Genomic DNA, 21,297 nt, shown 5'->3' with positions numbered 1-21,297 from the left:
TTTTTTCTGACATAAAAGATGTACCTACCCCTTCCCAGATGTAATATTACCATGATTTTTTCACTGTGTACCATGTCGCATAATTTTTGAGAATTTTCGCTTTGTATTTTTTATATATTTGAATGTAGTGCGATTAGCTCCATTGAAAAGCTGCGAACTGATCAATGTGAATATTCGATCTTTTGGAAACGAATTTTCTGATCGTTTAAGTGTTTCGACAAAGTTAAAGGTTATGATTAGGACCTATTAGGACTGTTCAGAAAAAATGGGTACAGGGGAAAAATCAGATTTTATATATTTTTAAAAAAAGTATTGAAGGGATTTTTTTTATACATTTTTGAAAAAAATAATTATGCAAAAAAAAAATTGCGTTCATAACCAATTTCATAATTAAATTTTAAATGCAAAATTAAATTAGCAATCGAAAATGTTTTTTTTTTTCATTTTTACATCAAGTCTAGAGTCTAGTTTATTAGGTCCTATAAACATATGAAAGACAATAGTTTATAGGTCCTTTTCAAAAAAAAACTTTGGAAGAATACCATTTGCAAGTTATGCCAACATTTCATAAATTGAAAAATTATTGCTTGCTATGTGACAATGAGCAAAACACACTTCTAACAATTGAATCACCTTAAAATATTTGAGGTCATATTTGAGCTCATCAACCTTAAACAAGACAACAACAAAAAATCATGATTCGAACATCCAAAGTGAAATTTTTCCAAAAACTTTGCTGCCGCTCGAAGCTAGTCCGTCCCATATGTAATTTCGTCAATTTTGAGGTAATGATGCAGTTCGGTTCAAAAGAAAACCGGAGAAAATCCTCTTTTTCGAGAAATACTAACACGTAGCCTTATGGGCGGGACCAATTTGACATGCGTTTTTCTCGGCTTGCTGTTTTTACATATGGGACGGACTCGATTAGAGCGGCAGTTTGGGGAATCGAGTCTGGACTGTACTTTTTAATGTTTTAAGATTAGTGATGTTTCGATGTCTCTGTGCTCTCTTATGCTAACTAGATAGGAAAACCAGCAAGCTAAGAACACGAGAGCACAGAGGCATCGATTTTCCAAATAAAACTTAAAAATTGTTTTTCAATGTTTAAAAAGCAAATCTCATCGAAGATTATTCACTAACGAACAAATCATTCACCATTCACCATTATCGAGTCGACCCAGAGATCTGATTCATATGATGAGAAAACCGTATGGTTTTCATTTCGCTTTGTTGTCCCACAACAGTGTCAAAGATAGGGACAACACCCATATTCGCTACCGTAAAACCGTATTTTTTTTGTCCAATACAGAATTCCATAGGCTGAGCTATAATTTATGGTAACATTACAACTTAAAAAGCGGAACAATGGTCACCCAGCGCAACCAGCGTGAGCTCAGTGTGTTTTTGTTCCGAGTTCCAGGAATCCTTCGCACTTTTATGCGATCACTTCCAAGAGGTGCCAAAGGTGCCCGCCAGGGGTCCACCGGATCATAAAATGAAAGCACACAGGTACCCTGCGGTGCAAATTGTTGCCATAAATTTGCGAACCTTGGAAAGTAGGAAAGGGGCCTAGGGGAGATCCATTTCAATTGTAATAAAACGGTTCTGCACGCAGGAATCATGGCCAATTTGGCGGTGGCGAGCGAAGTGGTCTGTAATCTGGCTGCTGCTGCTCGTCAAAAGTGTGTGGTTATGTAGTCAATCGCACTAGCTAATCAAGAGTCGGTGCCAGGGGGTTGAATAAGGTGGGGCGGGGTTCAAGCTTGAGGGGTTCCCGCGAGTAGTAAGCTCATAGGTTTTTGTGGTAATTGGATAATGAGCGGGATCATAAGTGATGGTGACGACTAGAAGCTTGTAATAAGGACAGGGTTGAAGTACGTGGAGAGACTGAGCAAGGCTTTTAGTGCTTTTGTACTTTTGTATTTTTGTTTACGCTTTAAAAAAATCGAATATTCATGAATTTCATTCACGAATTCATGAAAAAGTATTCACGATTTCATGAATTTTATTCATTCATCATCATCATGAATAAAAATCGTGTTTTTTCAAACTGTGAATAATTTTTTGATCGTGATCATGAATTTTTATTCATAAAATCATGAACTTTGTTCAAGGCTACGTGCACACGTTTTCTGAAATCATGAACTTAAATCACGATTACGAGTGTAATCGGTCCTGGCAGGCCATGAATTTTATTCACGGCTCCAAAAATCACAGTTCGAAAATTCTTGGTTTAATTCAATTTCAATTAGTTTTTATTAGTAAATAATCAATTCACAATATCGTAATTTTTATAACCTAATAGAGTTTTGGAGTACCTTTCAACTATGATTTGTACTATAGTTCATTTTGATGTAATTGGATATTCTAACAATGGATTTGCCAAGAGAAGGAAAAATTATTTAAAAAAAAAACCTTCGAAATTTGCTAAGGAAAAGGATAGAAATAGAAAAGCTTAAAACTAGATCACAATTTGTTTTGTCTGTTGACGTCGAAAAAACTGCGCTGCACTAGGCAGCTTATCCGTTGTAAATATACTTCATCATCAGTTCACTAAGAGCTTGGAATTGTTCTGCCTTGTTCCGGCAGGCACGAAAGCGCGTGAGCATCTCTCCAGCAAGAGCGAAAAACTCGGGAAGCGTGAAGAGGTCGTCTGCTTGTCCCGGTGAAGTACCGCTCCCAGAAGCGGCTACTCTAGCGTACGAACCTCCCCAACCGGGAGGGAACGCTGGGTTGGTCGATGGAACCGCTCCGCCGCCAGCTGCTGCAGCGTTCGAGCTCGAAGTCTTCGGAGGTTGGCGGGACGCTGGCGCTTTCTTCTTCTTGTCCTGCTCCTCGAGGTACTTTTTCCGCGCGGCACAGCCACGGAAATTCGCCGTGTGGTTTCCACCACAGTTCGCGCACTTGACGCGCGCTTTGTGCTGCTGGGCGTTTTCCCCCAGCTGGTCTTTCCGCGGAAGATTGCACCTTTCGGTGAAGTGGGTCTCACCGCACTTTACGCACCGGGGCGGAAGATTACAGTTTCTTGAACCGTGTCCGAATTTTTGACAGCGGTGGCATTGCGCTGCGTCGGTCGGATTCTTCGTGTAGAATCGCCACGTCACGAAGAAGCCGTCCAGTGCTTTGATCCGCCGTAAGTCCTGGATTTTGACGGACCCACGATCGAAGTACAGGAGGTACAATGTGTACGTACCTGTCACTGTTGTCGATTTCGAGAGCACCTTAACCTCTCGAGGCTTAACCTTGATGCCCGACAGGTGTTCTTCCAGGTCGGAGATCGGGCGGTCCGGATATCCCTGAAGGACGATCTTCACAGGGACCTTCTCTGCAGGATCAAATGTGAAGAATTTGAAGTTTCGCAACTTCATCTTCTTCACCACCAGGTCGAAATTCTGTTTATTGTGCGTAATAACTTGCACAGAATTTTTACTTATTTTCAGACAATATTGGAGTCCCTCAAGCAACTCGTCAATATCGTCTGCCAACGTTTCCAAAACAAAAATTGGAGGTGGACGTCGTTCCTTCGGAGAGTTACACTTTTTCTGCTTTCCTTGCTTGCGCGCAAGTTCATCATCATCATCGTCGTCGCCAGTACTGCTGCTGTCACTGGCGGAGTTGTTTTCTTCTCCACTCAGCATCTCAAATTCGTTGCTGGTGGGAACGTTGGAAGTGGTTGTTGTCGTAGTGCTGGTGGACTGCTGCTGGCCGGAAGTGCTTCCGGATGCCCGGGTCGATTGTCTCGTCTGTACTTGGGACTCACGTGGACGGTATGACACGTGTAATAGCGATTCATCGATGCAGCGTTGGTGTGTTTACCTTTCTGCACTCTGCCGGTAGATGAGCTTCGCGGGTTTTTCGAGGCCGCACTCGAACTGCCACGGCCACGGCCGGCCCTATGCATGCTGGAGCAGCAAACTCGCGGATAATCACGGTAAATTACGGCGAAAAAAATCGAAAAGTTTGAGGAGCTCCGAACAGTAGACTGTCGCTGGCTGGTGTTGCCAGTCCCGATGAATTCTTAATTTGAAAATCGCGAAATTCCCGTTTTCGTGATATGAAAATCACGATTTTCAAAATACTTTTTTCCGTGTACTCAACCAATTTTAAAATAAATTCACGACTAAAGGGCTGCTCATGTCCTCACTGCATCCAACAGTTGGGGGCATTCTAGCCACCCTCCGTTCAACAGTTGGCCGGGATGCCATCATCATCATCACCATCGCTATTCTCACCGATGATCTCTTCCTCAAATCAGAGTGCAAACATTCTGCGAGGGTGAGATGAGAAGATGCAAATGACCCAGATACGAAATGAACAAACGCGCGCACTTCAAGCTCTTCCGAAGCATTTGTGGAATTTGTTTTTACACTTTTTTCTCTCTTTCAGCTTTGCTGTGCTTTCCCGGAAAAGGGTACTTGGCTGGAAAAATACGCTCAGAGTGCATTTCGATTTCCATTGAGAGGGGAAAGATGTGTGGGATTTTGAAGCATTCTATTATTTATGATTGGGAAAATTAGACTGAAAATAAATAAAAAATAGAACAAAAATATTAAACAATTAATTAAAATTACAAAATCATAAATTTGAAAATTTAAGACAAAAGAATCAAAATAACACAACAAATAAACAGAAACAATTTCACTCAAAACAACCGCCTTTCAAACAATTGGTATCTTCTTCACAAAAAAAAAATCCAAACAAAAAAGCAAACAAACTAAAACAAAAGAAGTGCATTCAATCTGCCATTTCCCCCCGGAATGCACAATAATTCACACTCTCATCCTTTATTTTCTCTCTCTTTTTCCATTCACTCAACTGTGCATTTCATTGCCGTCGTGCTAACTTGTCACACGTGCATTTTGGGCCAAATTGAGTTAAGAACGCCATCTTGTGCAGCTAACAATGCCTCACCTTTTGACCTTCACAGATCCCCAAAATTCGATTTCAATCCTGAGATATTTAACGAAATCCGAAAAAACTCCGAGCATTTTTGTCACTTTACATATGAAAGTAGTTTCAATCCTGTCGTGCTATCTTGTCACTCCCTGAAAATTGATGTAAGTGCGATAACTGGCCAAAGGGATTTCAAGTCAGAACGCGTTTGACACACGTACATGCCCGACTACCATAAACATTTGTAATTATAAATCGGGACTCCGGCAACCAACTTCAACCAAACTTCGGGACAACGCACAGAATGGTCAGCCAATCAAATCTTGTTTGTTATTGTTTACATTGCGTGCTCTAGTTTTTGTTTATTTAAGGTCAAACATTAAAACGCGTTTTTCTCGGAACGTCAAAATGGCGGGTGCGGCAAGATAGCACGACAGCGTCGATTTGCAATTTGAAGAGCATTCTGCTTTTCGCACTCTTTTCGTCGTCGTCGACGATTCATTCACACTTTGCCGTGGCAGCTTTTGCGCCTTTTATGAATGGATTATAACATTTTTTTCTGCTTTTGCTTTTGTTGTTTCTCCCCTTTTTCGATGCAATAGAGAAAGACAGAGTGAGTGAGCGAGGGGGGCCGTCCTTATCGGACGAAGTGCATCAGCCCGTGTGATGTTTTATTTTGTCGTGTTTTTTTTAAGTTGAATTAATTTGGGAAAAAATGTTTGAGAGGACGAAAATATGAGGAAAATGAAGTGTGTTGCAAATGGGCGGAAATAATTTATTCGGTTGATGATAATTATCACATGTTGAATTGTTGAGCCACCAGGAACAACAATAAGGGTGAAAATAAAAAAAGAAATGTGCAGTGGAACAAGATTCCAAAAGTGTGCCGGCTGTCGCCGGTCCGGAAATTTATGCAAATTTTTAAATGCACGAACCAAGAGGTGTTGAATGAATGAATGAAGGTTGAGGTTTACCCTTTTTAGTGGGATGGAAAGGTGCCGGCAAAGCAGAACAAATGCACAGGAAGGAAGTAGGTCTTATGCTTATTAGCCCATCACAATCTGACAGCTATGCGGAGTTTTGCTAGCCCTCCGCTTAAATGGTGTCATTTTTATTTACACACTCGGTTTGCGGTTCTAATGAAGCTATCAGGAATCGGACAGAGGTGCCATACACTCAAATTTAAGGGTTTGTTTGGTTTGAGCAGAAAAAATAACAAATAATTAAATGTATATAATTTAGTTAATATTTTCTTAAAAAATTGCAGTGGGAAATCAAACATTTCAAAATTATTTCTTTCAAGATTTAATAATGAAAAGTTTAGACTTTTTTTTATTATGTCCTATAAACAAATGTAAGCATTGAGTGTAACCCGCTTACTCCGATGGACATTTACATAAGGTGTTAAGGGGATAAACTGAATGTTTACATTTCGATGCCGGTGTGCTCTTTTGTTCTACACTCAACCCCCGGTGGTTGGTCACTTTTTCGTTTAACAATTTTTTAGTTTGTACCCCGTTGGTTGGTCAAAGTCAAACTAAAAAGTGACGAACTGTGCATTAAAAAAAAGAAAGTAAAGTGATCCCAGAAAAAAATAATAAAATATTAAGGACAATTCAAATATTTTTTTGTTTTTTCCGGGAGGCGGAGCAATGCTATATATTGAATTTTAATTTAAAAGTAGAAAAATCTACTGCAAACTAAACGTTGATTTTTTTTAAATCAAATGGGAAACTTTTAGGCTTTTTACAAACTTTAAATTTTGGAACCACCGATGGAAAAAAGAGCATAGAGTTTAGGAAAAAAAGCGTTTTTTGAAGAAATTAATTAAAATTTTGTGATTTTTTTACATAATTAATTCTGATGTTAAAGCATTTTATGATATTTGGCATACAAAAATTAGGAAATTTGAAATTTGACTTCGACCAGAGCCTATAGACAAAAATTTCAAATAAAACCACATATGTTTAAACGAGTCTAAACAAGCTTAATGTGATTATCAATGAAGAAAACATGATTCTAGAGTGTTTTAAGTTGATAAGTCTTCTATTTTCATAAAAAATTTAAAGTTTTTTGACATAATTTCAACTTTTGCTCTCTATTTTTTTCGGATGAATTTTATTTGCAACGGCCAGATGAAAACAAAAAGTCGAATGCATCTGAAAATTTTGTAAAAAGGAATGTCACAGAAATGACTACACCTCAAGGTCATGCAAAAATGCTTTGAAATATTCGAATATCTGTTTCTTGAGAACGAATTTTCAGATCGATTTGGTGTCTTCAAAAAAGTTGCTGGTATAAGTAAGGAGAAATCAAGAGAAAATAATTACATTTCCATTTGTTTATTAATAAAAAATAAACAAAAGAGCAAAAAAACATTTTTGGATATGCTTTAGATTACAAAAATTGCCCAAGACAATTTTTGTCATTAAAAAGTAATTTTTCGGTCGTTTTAGTTTTGTAAAATCTTATTTGCAATCAAAAACATTTCTGTAAATAAGCACCTTTTTTGAGTAATAGTCACTTTTCTCGGTCAATTCCAGTTTCGTCACATTTGCCACCATTCATAAAGTTATCAGAAAAAATCATACGATTTTGCTTAAAAAACATCAATAAATCGACCAAAATCGATACTGCCTCTGGCAAAAAAAATGTGGTGAAATTTTCACCCTTTACAATCCAATCCCGCCTCTAAGCGGACTTCTATATGAAAAATCACCAAAAATCCATTTTTAAACCACTTTTTGACCCTTAAAAAACATCGGAAAAAATAACGCTTAAAAATTTGACTTAGCCAACGTTTAAAAAAATGTAATTTTTTCTGGGGTCCAAAAATAAAAAATTACTCTAAAAACATGAAAAAAAGTAGAAAGGCTAAGGGTAATGATAACTAAGGCGTCATCCATAAAGTATGTCACGCTCTAGGGGGGGAGGGGGGGTTTGAGCAAGTGTGACATTGCATGTTATAAGTATAGGAAAAGCGTGACAAAGGGGGGGGAGGGGGGGTAAATTTTGACTAATTTTAGCGTGACGTACTTTATGGATGAAGCCTAAGAGGTAGTAGAATAAGTCAAATACTATCGGAAACAAACATAAACTAAACAAGATAAATGCAAGTAAAAATTAATCAAGAAAAACATAAAACAAGAGAAATAAAGTATTTTGTAGAACAAAAGTTGCTCAAAATAACCACCTCCTCCAAAAAAATGACTTAAGAGGTCAAAAAGGTTTAACATGAGCAAATTTTGCATAGATTTTAACAACACTGATTAAATTGTAATATACCAATGAAAGGATTTTCAAGAGATTTATTTTTGTTGAAAACTGAGAAATTCGTTAAAAAAAAACAACTACATAGTTTATGAAATTAGATTTGAGTCTAGAGTCCCAACAATTTAAAAGTTTTGAGAAACCAAGCTATATTTTTCTTTGAAATTTCAATTTTCAATTAGTTTTTATTAGTACATAATCAATTCACAATATCGTAATTTTTATAACCTAATAGAGTTTTGGAGTACCTTTCAACTATGATTTGTACTATAGTTCATTTTGATGTAATTGGATATTCTAACAATGGATTTGCCAAGAGAAGGAAAAATTATATAAAAAAAAACCTTCGAAATTTGCTAAGGAAAAGGATAGAAATAGAAAAGCTTACAACTAGATCACAATTTGTTTTGTCTGTTGACGTCGAAAAAACTGCGCTGCACTAGGCAGCTTATCCGTTGTAGATATACTTCATCATCAGCTCACTAAGAGCTTGGAATTGTTCTGCCTTGTTCCGGCAGGCACGAAAGCGCGTGAGCATCTCTCCAGCAAGAGCGAAAAACTCGGGAAGCGTGAAGAGGTCATCTCCGGTGACGTCTGCTTGTCCCGGTGAAGTACCGCTCCCAGAAGCGGCTACTCTAGCGTACGAACCTCCCCAACCGGGAGGGAACGCTGGGTTGGTCGATGGAACCGCTCCGCCGCCAGCTGCTGCAGCGTTCGAGCTCGAAGTCTTCGGAGGTTGGCGGGACGCTGGCGCTTTCTTCTTCTTGTCCTGCTCCTCGAGGTACTTTTTCCGCGCGGCACAGCCACGGAAATTCGCCGTGTTGTTTTCTTCTCCACTCAGAATCTCAAATTCGTTTCTGGTGGGAACGTTGGAAGTGGTTGTCGTCGTGGTGCTTGTGGACTGCTGCTGCTGCTGCTGGCCGGAAGTGCTCCCGGATGCCCGGGTGGATTGTCTCGTCCGTACAGGGGACTCACGTGGACGGTATGACACGTGTAATAGCGATTCATCGATGACGTCACTGGGCACGCTCCCGTGCGCGATGGCGGTCGATGCAGCGTTGGTGTGTTTACCTTTCTGCACTCTGCCGGTAGATGAGCTTCGCGGGTTTTTCGAGGCCGCACTCGAACTGCCACGGCCACGGCCGGCCCTATGCATGCTGGAGCAGCAAACTCGCGGATAATCACGGTAAATTACGGCGAAAAAATCGAAAAGTTTGAGGAGCTCCGAACAGTAGACTGTTGCTGGCTGGTGTTGCCAGTCCCGATGATTCTTTGAAATTTTGTTGCAATTTTTTGCTTCGTTTAACATCAATATGGAAATAGTACATCTGGCAAAGTCTGTGCAAATTAAAAATTAAACAGTCAAATAAATTAAAAAAACAGTTCGTTATGAAAAAAGGTATGCGATAAAGATAATCGGGATAAATTACACAGCAAAAAATCGCATGCAAAAGCAGTCACATCACCTTTGTGAAAAGAGACACTTAATATTACACACTGCATGTTCTATTTTGTAATCACATAAAAAGTTGCAATCGACGGGATTCAATCCCAGCATCAAGATTAAGGACTGGCGCCTTAGACTGCTCGGCCATCAAACCGCTGAAGAATGGAAAGGATTTACGCATTTTTTTGGAATTCACATACATAATTTAAATATTTGTACTATTCTTCCGTTTTGTTTTTGGAAAATACTTTAACAATACCATACTTTAAAATCGCTCCAGGATTTTTTTACATTTTTGTATTTTGGATAAAAAAAAATACCATATTTTCAAATGAAACTGAGCAAAATTTAAGTTTCACATAATTCACTCACCTTTAGTATGGGGCTGCTAATTTGCGGGCGTTTCTTTTCCTTGGAACAGAGACAGCCCCAAGGCATCTTACAGGAGGGGAGATGATGGTCCGAAGAAAAAGGGACGAGCCAAGTCTTTTTCAATGTCTTGCAGTTACGTTTTTTTTTCACATGTCACTAATCACCCCCACTTTACTTACAGAGTAAATATTCAACGAAACGTGCACACAGCTCGTCATCATCCTGGTGCACTAGCAGTGATGATGGTTGGAGCACTATTTTCCAACGGCTTGAGGTCATTTTGGACCCTCTTTTAATTTGCACTAATCACTCATATTTAGAAAACTTCGCTGGCAGCACTGTCACGATGGTTTCTTCACTGAACTGTCATTGATGGTGGAAGAGGTCTGAAAAAAAAATGAAAAGAGAAAATGTTAGTTAAACTAAATTTATTACAACTTAAAAACAAGATCTACGTCAGCTTCAAGATATTTTTCAAAGGGTGTGAAAATAATAATTAAAATCCTGAAAGATTACAATCGTTTCATCTTGTCCAACAACATAAAAAGAAGTGCAAACTAATCTCTCCAGTGTTGCCAGCTACAAATTACTCGCAAATTAAACCCACATGTATCATCACTGTTTCTCGCAAGAATGCATCCTCTTTTCGTTTTTTTTTATGCCATGAAGGACGTGTCCACCGGAATGCATTCCACATATACAATGGGCCCGGAGGCACTGGCGTTGGGCCCATTTATCATCCATGTCCAGTGGCGGTTTTTCGAGCATTTATTTTTATTTTTTCGCAAGTCTGCACGGAAAGTTTTTTCCTAACAGAAGCTACTCTTTGTTGAAAAATTACCTCCATATCGTAGAACGCCCCTTCTGGTAAAAGAAAAACAGCAAAAAAAACTGATGAAAATGAAACGCCTCAGCCAAATTAAAAAAACACAATCCATTTAGTGTCCCTGTTTGATGTTAATGTTTCGCAATAAATTTGCGCCACGTCACCAGCGAAAGTGATGACAAACGCGTGGAATTAATCTGCCAACCTTTTTTTGTTTTCACCATCGTGTTGATCCCCAATTAAAAAGCTTGATGAAGGAACGTCCTCCCTTGCTAGCGAAACGTCAGCACGGAGAATGAGAAAGACAATAAACGACTGGGAAACTTGCGCATAACCGCAAACAATAAGTTGATTGCACTTTACCGATACGAATCGATTGGACGCCCACGCAACGCGCCCAGGTGTATGATTTGTCCGGGAAATCTTGACTCTTTGAGGTTTTCAAACCCTTACGAGACCAACGGGTTAAGTGAAAAAGCTGAATTGGTGAACTGTCAAACAAGGGGTGATTCAATGACTCAGCGGAACCTATAATATAATTTTTTGTTGTATTTTTGTTGTATTTTTGTTGTATTTTTGTTGTATTTTTGTTGTATTTTTGTTGTATTTTTGTTGTATTTTTGTTGTATTTTTGTTGTATTTTTGTTGTATTTTTGTTGTATTTTTGTTGTATTTTTGTTGTATTTTTGTTGTATTTTTGTTGTATTTTTGTTGTATTTTTGTATTTTTGTATTTTTGTATTTTTGTATTTTTGTATTTTTGTATTTTTGTATTTTTGTATTTTTGTATTTTTGTATTTTTGAATTTTTGAATTTTTGTATTTTTGTATTTTTGTATTTTTGTATTTTTGTATTTTTGTTTTTTTGTATTGTGCAAGACTGCTTTAATGTCAAATTGACAATAAAATCTCTTTCGAGAGGCCACCAAAAGTTTGTCGCCGAAAGGGTGTCTCGGGGCGCCCAACTCCTCCGCACTCGAGTTCGAGTTGATTGAGCTGAAAGTAAATAGAAAAGTAAAGTTTGTGCACTTTTTGAGAAGAAGCAGAAGGTGCAACGATGGCGCCCTCCATTCTGTCAGTGTGTGGGCTATCAGGGGGGACCATCAGCAGAGCAAAAACGTCGCAGACAATTTCCAGATAAATCAAAAGACATTTTGTGGAAAGTTTTGTGGGGAGCATTTGATTGAATTACAAACATGGACCGACAGTTCTCCTCCCTGTAACTGTCAAAATTGTCAAATTTCACTTTGATTACTGTCAAGGGTTAGTTTTGAAATGCAGTGCTGCCAGTCCCAAACGAGCAGGGGGTGATTCAATGCAGTTCAAAACATCAATGCTCCATTGCTCTGATTAGCCTTATTTTCCCCATTTCTGACGTCTAAAATCCAGCTGGGACTGCATGAAATAAACCAGGTCTGCGTTTTTTCCGGAACCTCACATGCAAATTCATCAACCGAAATCCCCGGGAATCGGGACCGCTCACTTCCTTATAGAGCTTACAACAATATAATAACTCAGCGAGCTCGGAACGGCTCAGGCATGAATTATTCGTTTCTTTCTGACTGTTCAAAACCACTGCCGCGGCGGCGTTGGCGGCCACAATCCTCCAGACGGATCCAGTTCCCGAAGAGGCTGGATTTGTATTTTTCCGGATTGTTTACGAAGAGGTCGGGGGAGGACGCAAGGGAATTGCATCTATTTAATTTCTCAAAACCACACGACTGGAAAGTGATCTATGAAAGCGGTTATATTTCTCCGATCATCCGCGGAGGAGGAGAAAAAAGGTCTAAACAATTCCGGAAGCAAAACGAGTGCCGGGAAATTCCGCTGAAGTGCATAACATAACCTCAAAAAGTAGGGCGCGTTGCAGCGCGTGATGCACCCGATGTGCACGTGCCAATCATTATGAGTTCTTCGAAGGAGTTCAGGGGGCCTTCTTGGCAGCCATTACCGGTTTCGGCGTAGACGGTATGCCTCGGATGAACTCGTGGCGACCCTTTTGGGTTTTGAGCTACCCCTCGGAAAAGAAGCAAACTGTCAAAAGTGGTAAATCAAAACAAAAGGCAGTGACGCAAACTGTCAAAATTACAGCTGAAAATTCAAATACCATGATTTTGCAATCAAGGCTCGCAAAGAGTTCCCGCCTGAGAACGGGTTAAGAGGAATCTAATCGCTCCAGTTGGAGCCGACAAACGGTTGTCTTTCAGCGCGGCGGAACCATCAAACCGAGGTTTCCTCTTGCCTGGCATGCCGCGCGGACCCAGCTCATAATCCACTTTTATGACCATCATTACGCATTATGTGCAGCTATTTTATATTTGTTTATTCTGTGTGCCACCTCTTCACCCTCACTTCTTCATGACAGCAGCGTTGCCAGAGCAGTCTCCTGCCGAGTCGGCGTTGCAACTGCGTTGCACAAGGAAGGTGTTTAGAACTCGTTTCCGTGGAAGAAAGGGGACGAGCGCGATGACCAACGCCGGGGCCTACTGCGATGACCACCTTCGCGGTTAGACTTTTGTCCGCCGCACTTCACACCGATGCCTATTGGCCTCTGGCCTCTGTCGCGGTGAATGTTTGATGATTTGAAACGCTCTAGGAAGGAAAATATTATGATCGTTTTTCGTGGTTGGCTATTGTTTGTTGTTGTTGGGACGGTGGGTGATCGCGGCAGAGTCAAGTTTTCATCAGGAATGGCGTATTTAAGAACTAACAAAACTCATTCAAATAATCTATGAACTAGCAACACTGTCTTAAAAATGACATCTGTCAACTTGCTAAGTTGGCGGTATTTGTCAACAGCGTACAGAACACACCTGATGACCATTTTATCGGAACAATGATTTTAGAAATTTAAAACTGCGGATTCAGTGAAGAAAGTTGTTTAATTTGGCAACACTGTTGTATCGAAAACAATCCAAGAGGGCCGTATTCATCAAATAGCTACACCGCCATTCCTGTCAAAAATGGTAAATATATGATCAGAACCAATGGTAACCAATGGTAAATACTATGATCAGAATAGGGGAGCTGGGGGTAAGACGGCCAGGCGGGGTAAGACGGCCACCCCACTGTTTTACTAAGTATACTAATGAATATTACTAAAATGTTTAGCAATACTGTTCCTCATGCTAAATAATGCATATGGAGTCACCTTTGCCAAAAATATTGTTTGAAATAGTATAAAAATAGCTCAAAATAAACAAATAATTTTTGAACTTGAAACTGGATGTAATTTTCATGAATTACAACTTAGGCATTTTTGTTAGATAACAATATGTTTTCCTGTCTTCAAATATTTTTTCATGTTAAATTGAAGTTTTCCCTAGATTATGTCCCTCGAAAAAGTTTAGAAAATGCGATGAGCTATTTACAAAAATTGTTTAAAAAAATAATTTATTTGAGGGCAAGACGGCCACCTCCTCCGGGGGTAAGACGGCCACCCGTAATTTGTAGATTTTAATTGATATAGGTTATATTTTTGACGGTTTTTGACTATTAAGACATATTTGTAGATAAGGAAAAGCATTTTCAATAAAACTATCCATTTTTAATCAAAATGCTGTTAACTACCGTTTCGACAACATTCTTTACTGTGATATAGCAAAACTTATTGAATAGTATGAAATCCTATCAAACTTTTCATAAAAATCGCTAATTTAATATTGTTTACATAATTTTGATTTACTTATTCTAATCAAAATACACAAACTAATTATTTTGCATCAAATTGTGTTTGTTTTGTAGTAAAAATTCACAGTTTTTCATAAAATGTGGTCGCAATAATATGAAATTCACTGAGCCAAAATATGAAAATTTTTAAACAGCGTTTTTCTTCACATTTGAAACCTGATTTTTTCAACCAAAATAGTTATGATGTTCAGAGAAGTCTGTTCAACCAACCTTGTAGGAATTTGGGTGGATTTAGCAAAGTTATTAAATTAATTTATAGCACTGGCCGTCTTACCCCACATGGGTGGCCGTCTTACCCCGAGTATTTCATATATATATACGATTTCAATCATTTTTTTTAAATTCCTGAAAAGTATTGAAAATTGGTTTTTAGACTAACTAATTTATGTCATTTCTATAATGGACTAGTAGTAGAACAATATGTACGTAATTTGAGATCAAAATAATCTGTTGTGTAAATTTTATTAGACTTCTCCCTTAGGGTGGCCGTCTTACCCCCATCTCCCCTACTAGACAAATTCGATTTGTAAACAATCATTGCGTGTCGCTTTGAAAACATTAAATCAGCTGTCAATTTTCAAAAGGACCTTGAATGAAAACAATCTTCCATAATTTTTCAACTGGCGATATCTCGGAAAAAATGATTCGTTTTTCAACGTAAATTATGAACCTTTTGTTGATTTTTTTAATCTCTTTTTAATAAAAATAAAATTAATCTTGATTCTTAAATTTCGACATTATTTTGCTAAAAAAGATCTAGAGAACTACTGAGCTGATTTGATCCGGATGAATTTTTTATGTTCAGGGTTGCCAACCATAGCTGTGAAGATTTAGAAAAAATCTGATATTTTTCACAGCATCACGCTCAAAATCCGAGCGAAGAGGAGATTTTTCCCACAACCGTCACACTTGTCTATTAAAATTGTATATCCGATTGTCACGTTCCGGACACCGCACCGCCATCAACAATGGTTCAATTATTTTGTTTACACAAAGTAATCCCGCTGGGAAAGTCTGTAAAATGATTGATTCATCTCAATTTGGCCCGGAAACGTGCGATGGGGTAATTTGTCATTTATTACTGTTTTGAACTTTTGTGTAGGGCAATTTCAGCCTGAATTTGTATTGCCAAACCTGTTTGTAAAACGCAAAATTTAAGTTTGGAATTAGGAAAATGCAATTTACACAGTTGTCCAATAACTGCCATACCTCTCCATGAAAATTTCCCCATATCAAATGCAATGCAAAGTTGCATCTGGCCAATAAAAGCCATAAAAATCAACCCAAAGGGAAAGGTGTTCCGTCGATACCCCCTGGAACGGCATCGGGCGAGAGAACGACCAGCTGTCAGAAACAGCGATTTATAAATTTAAAATTTGCAGCGACGACGACGACGATTGGGCGCACCCACACCAACATCATTCAGCCATTCTCGTTGAATGGGATGCTTTCTTGTCGGGGGTTTTGTTGTTGTTTGACTTTGTGCGAAAAGGTTACCTTTTCGTGGAATTAACTTATTCCATTCTGGGATTCACTCTGGGTTGGATAACGGTTCGTCGGATTTTTTGAAAGATTTCGAAACTGTGAGATTTTTGGTAAGAATAATTCAAATATAAAGTGTGTATGAAGTGTGCAAACATTAAGTTTTTATTTTTTTTTTAAGTATGTTTTCTATTTTTTTAAATAGGTAAATTCGGTTTAGTTCAAAATTTTTATTTCTAGAAAAAAAGGTGCAGTGATAATGTCACAGACATGACCAAAATGAAAAAGATTGCAATATCTTTTGAAAACAACTTAAATACAACAAATTGGTCAAAATATAAAAAATTTCCACTGTCCCTCTTCCTTTCTCGACACAATCAAGATGTTTTTATTGTTCACAGCATGACAATACGGTCATAACACATGACAGAGCATAAATATTTGGTGTCATCAACGACAGCCAGTGGCAGCAATAGCCATCCCTCCAGACTCTGCAACAGTAATAAAGTAAATGACCAACGACCCCGTCCATGCCAAAACAGAAGGTTCATCAACAGTAGAGGGTATTTTTGCACAACCATACAGTCGATTCGGGACGTGCCCGGGGCCAACTTCCGAGGGATCAAGTTTCCTAACCTCTCCCTTCCTTCCCTTTCCCCAGCTGCCGGATCTGTTTTGATCTTTTTCCAAACAACAACAGCTTAATTTGTGACGTGTGTGTTGGAACATTTTCAGCAGATTCCAAAAGCACACAGATTCAAGGCCAAATCGGGTTTTGACACCGTGCCCAGATGGAAGGTCAATGGCAAAGGCCGAAAGAACCCGAAAATAGCGGTGAAAATGAAGACATATTGCGACACAGAAACGTGACCCAGGCCGTCACGTCAATTTCATCAGGCCGATTCAACCATATGTGTGTTGAAATCTGGAGGAGGTTTGCAGGGATGGGAAATGCTTCATGAAAAAAATCTCACTGTATCATAATCACTTCTCACAACTAGTTTCTCACTACCTACCTTCCTACTTCTCACAGATCACTTCTCATTTCTGATTTTTTTCACAACCACTTCTCAGTATCTTGATTCTCACTATTCACTAATCACTTGTCACTACCAGTTGTTCACTTCTCACGACACTGTACTGTACTCACAAATCACCCCTAACTATTCGATAACCACTTCCTGCATGAAATTGTAAATCACTCCTTCCTTGTTCTAACAAATTTCTTTTCAACAACTCACCAATCACTTCTCAACAACTCACTCTTCACTTCTCACTTACTTACTCGTCCCTCACTTCTTATTCTTCACTATTCACTTACAACTTCTTATTAAAAATTTCTCAGAACTTGTTTCATACTTCTCACCGTTCACTTCTCACTATTCACCAAAAAACTTTTCATACTACTTGCTCACTCACTTCTAGTACTCACTTCTCACTTCGCGGTACCTCAATTTGACAGTTTGTTTTTAATTTGTGAAACATCATTCAAAAGTGGAGACCTTCTCATCACTGCCAATCCCACCACCTCACATCACATCACACCCGCTGCCATCACCAACCAAACAACAAAGGGAAAGTGTGCATCCCTAACAGCCGCGTTCGCCACTCATTGTTGGGTGATTATTCAATTTGGGCCGCTCCATCTTTGTCGTCATGGGTTTGGGATAGCGAGAATCGATCGAGAATCGGGGTTTTCCAACTGTGATCTATATTTTTGCACTTCTTTTGTGTTTTTGAGTTTTAAAAGCACGGCGAAAAGTGAAAGAGAGGAAAACAATTGGGCAATGTGTTGCAGTGTGTGGCGTTTTCGAGCAATTTATTTTATTTTAAATGTTCAATTGCCATTTCATGCTGAAAGCAATAAATAAGGGAGGGTTTCGTGGCTACTGGCCGGTTTTAATGTAAATTTATTATTTTTTTATTTTTAACCTTCTCTTGGTATTTAAAAAAAATCACACAAAAGGTATTGGGGTCTTTTCCGACACAAACTTAAAAAAATCGCCAAAAATCCAGTTTTTTAACAATTCCGACGCTCATGGTCTCTAACACTCAAACGCTCGGGTAGTCATTTGACCCCTATTTTTTTTCTTAGAAATCCCATAACTTTTGATAGAATTGACCAATTTGGATGCTTTCGGTTGCAAAAGATCCAGATTTGTCTATATTTTGAACTGCCAGATGGGGGACAAATGTGGTCCATTTTTACCGGAGATATTCCGGATTCTGTTGGGGTACCTCGGCCCTCCTATATGGGTATTTGGCCAATATAATAAAAACTTTTCAACAGAAAAATTTCGGAAATGATGCAAAACTACAAGGCATCATCCTAATACATCATCCTACAAAAATAATTGACATGGTTAAGTCCTACGGGGCAGCGGAGCCGGTTCCAGTTGGGCAACAATTGACATCAGCTCAGTGAACCGTTTCCGGATATAACCTGTTCCGGTGCCCGAAGGTCTTCAGCATGTCATGTATCTATGCAGGATGATGTTTTAGGATGATTCCTTGAAGTTTTGCATCATTTCCGATTTTATTCTGTTGAAAAGTTTTTATTATATTGGCCAAATATCCATTTAGGAGGGCCGAGGTACCCCAACAGAATCCGGAATATCTCCGGTAAAAATGGACCACATTTGTCCTCCGTCTGACAGTTGAAAATATAGACAAATCTGGATCTTTTGCACCCGGAAGCATCCAAATTGGTCAATTCTATCAAAAGTAATGAGATTTTTAAGAAAAAAAATAGGGGTCAAATGACTACCCGAGCGTTTGAGTGCTAATGAAACCCTTAAGATGACTCCTTTCCGAAACCGACCTGGAAAACTGGATTTGGTCACTGCGGCCACCGGGTCTCTGCTAGAACCGAAAACAGAACTTTTTGAGACCCCAATTTTGACGACCTGTATCTCCGGCAAATTTCAACCAATCATGATGCTCCGGATTGCACTCGACAGGTATTTTTCTAAACTTTGACCACAAATACTAATGTCAGGGCCAGGTGCCCTCTCGGTTCCGGAAATCCGGAACATCCGAAAAGTTAATTCTTTACTTTACTGTTTCACGTATATGCGATACCATTACGCTTACAATAGTTGAAGTTGATCCATGAAACTTTCTGAAAACACAATAAATGATTGACAGAACCACTCTGGAGTGTTACTGACCAGTTCCGGGTAACTTGGAACTGGTTCCCGGGTTCCTGAAGAACGGCCAACTTGACTTTTTTGGTGAAAACCCATCATGTTGCACATCAAACTTCATGAAATTGAAAAATACGTCAATCTACGGTCATGCCGATGTTCGCTGACCCATCCTGGCCAATTTGGAATCGGTTACCGGTGGCCCCTTGGGGACACTTCCGGAGTATGAGATAAATCCTATCATCCGACATATCAGCAGTTCTTGTTAGCTTAAAATATCAGTCCCTAATCCATTCTGACATTAAATTACAGAAAAACACCGATTTATTTGCTAAACATAGTTAAAGTGACTGTCCCATTATTATTCGAAGCCCGACAGTTACCAAATGTCAAAGCTGGTCATAATGTGTTTCATTTTATTCATTTTTTAATGATCTTAAAGTTGTTGAAAATGACACAACTGGCACCACTGCTTTCACAACGGAAATTTCACCAGCTCGTGTAATATTACCATAATTTTATTTTCTGTGTCGAGAATAAAGCATTTAACAATAATTTTCCATCGAAAATTTTTGTAAACGTGGCTTTTAATTTTGATTTTTGCCTTCCTCACCTTACTGAGGAAAGGCTATAAAATCACTCGAAAAATGAACTTATTAATTTGACCTCGTAGACCCACCTTCACGTATACATATCGACTCAGAATCATGTTCTGGGCAAATGTCTGTGTGGATGTGTGGATGTGTGTAGGTGGGTGGACAAAACAAATTGTCACTCGATTATCTCCGGACTGGATGAACGGATTTTGATCGTATTAGTCTCATTCGATCCGTCTTGGGGTCCCATAGGTCTCTATTTAAAATCAGCAAGTTTAGTTAAGTACTTCAAAAGTTATGCTAAAAAAACGATTTTGGCGTATGTCCGGAAGATTGTAAAAAGGGTGGTTTTTGCAAGAAAACCTATCATGTTATACATTTTCAGAAAGGTATTAAAAAGTCCTTTCCAATGAGCCCAAAACATTGTGTCAGCCCGCCTGTGTGCTTCTAGCAGATGCGGCGAATGAAGCTGATGTAGGTAATCTCGAAAACACAAAACTTTAAAATTCGATATCTCTGGAACGAAACATATTCATTTCTGTCGATAAGTGATTCTTATGTAAAATTGGCCGGGGAACACGATGGTGAGGTCAAATAAAAAAAATAAGTTGGGGTGTATTGAGATACGGCCGTTTAAAGTTTTCAATTGCGCAATACAGGTAGAAACAGCGAATTAATCAACATTTTGATCACGGAAATGGATTCTACGTCCAATTTCCTTCAAAATTGAGTCTAAAACCGACCCTCTAAGATTTGTGGTTCCTGAGTTATCGTCGTTTGAAACTAGGAGGTTTGATCAAAAATCGCCAAAAAGTCGATTTTTTGGGGAGGTACAAAAATGGAGGGGGTGGTCCGATTTGGATGAAATTCGGGATTCTTGCATGTTTTGATAGTATCAACAGTCCTGCCAAATTTGAGCAGGATCGGAGAGGGTAATTTTCAAATGCTGTTCCGCTTCAGATGGAATGACCCATATATAGATTTCGATGGTTTTGATCGAACGCGAATCAGTTCAATACGGAGCGTCGGATCGAGGTGCTCTTTGTTGTGTTGGGTTCGTATAAGCCCAAGGAAGGTTCTTACGCCAAAAAGTGGCAAATTTGGCCACTCTGGAACCGATTCCGGAAAATCTGCAGATTGTATGGAAAAAGCTGCGTATAATCAAATTTTGATCATAGGAGGCTGACAAGGAAAAAGCTAAAAACGTCAAAAAACGAAAAAAGGAAAAGACGAAGTTTTTCGGGAAAGGCTTGTAGTTTACATATTAGTTTTACATTTTGAAAATAAATGATCCGTAATCGGTGAAATGAATTATAAACACAGTAAAATAATTTGAATTTTAAGATGTTGAAAATTTGGTTAACAGACCACTTTTTTGAGTATTTTGTTAATGAAATAACGAGTATAATTTCACCAGTTTCTGTTGTAAAATTACATATTTTTTGACACAAAATCTGTCACCAGTACCAGATGTAAAAAAAATCCATCATTATTTTTTACTGTGAATGATAAATATTCAGTACCAGTATTGCAGTCAAAAATTGTGTGAATCGTTTGTATAAATAGATTAAACAGGA

General features: G+C 38.7%; 1 protein-coding gene across 1 annotated transcript in view; it reads right to left on the bottom strand.

The window, feature by feature from the left end:
* LOC120424769 (uncharacterized) overlaps window positions 1–21,297 on the bottom strand; it is a 426,898-nt gene that overhangs the window by 296,293 nt on the left and 109,308 nt on the right. The window contains exon 3 of the mRNA XM_052706009.1: window positions 9,983–10,368. Coding sequence (XP_052561969.1) covers window positions 9,983–10,048 — 66 coding nt within the window. The 5' untranslated portion in view covers window positions 10,049–10,368. The remainder of the gene's footprint in view (window positions 1–9,982; window positions 10,369–21,297) is intronic.

This window comes from Culex pipiens, chromosome 1, assembly GCF_016801865.2.
Source record: "Culex pipiens pallens isolate TS chromosome 1, TS_CPP_V2, whole genome shotgun sequence".
Lineage (NCBI taxonomy): Eukaryota > Metazoa > Arthropoda > Insecta > Diptera > Culicidae > Culex > Culex pipiens.
The sequence above is the reverse complement of the archived record's forward strand: the minus strand, read 5'-3'. Positions and strand labels throughout refer to the sequence as shown.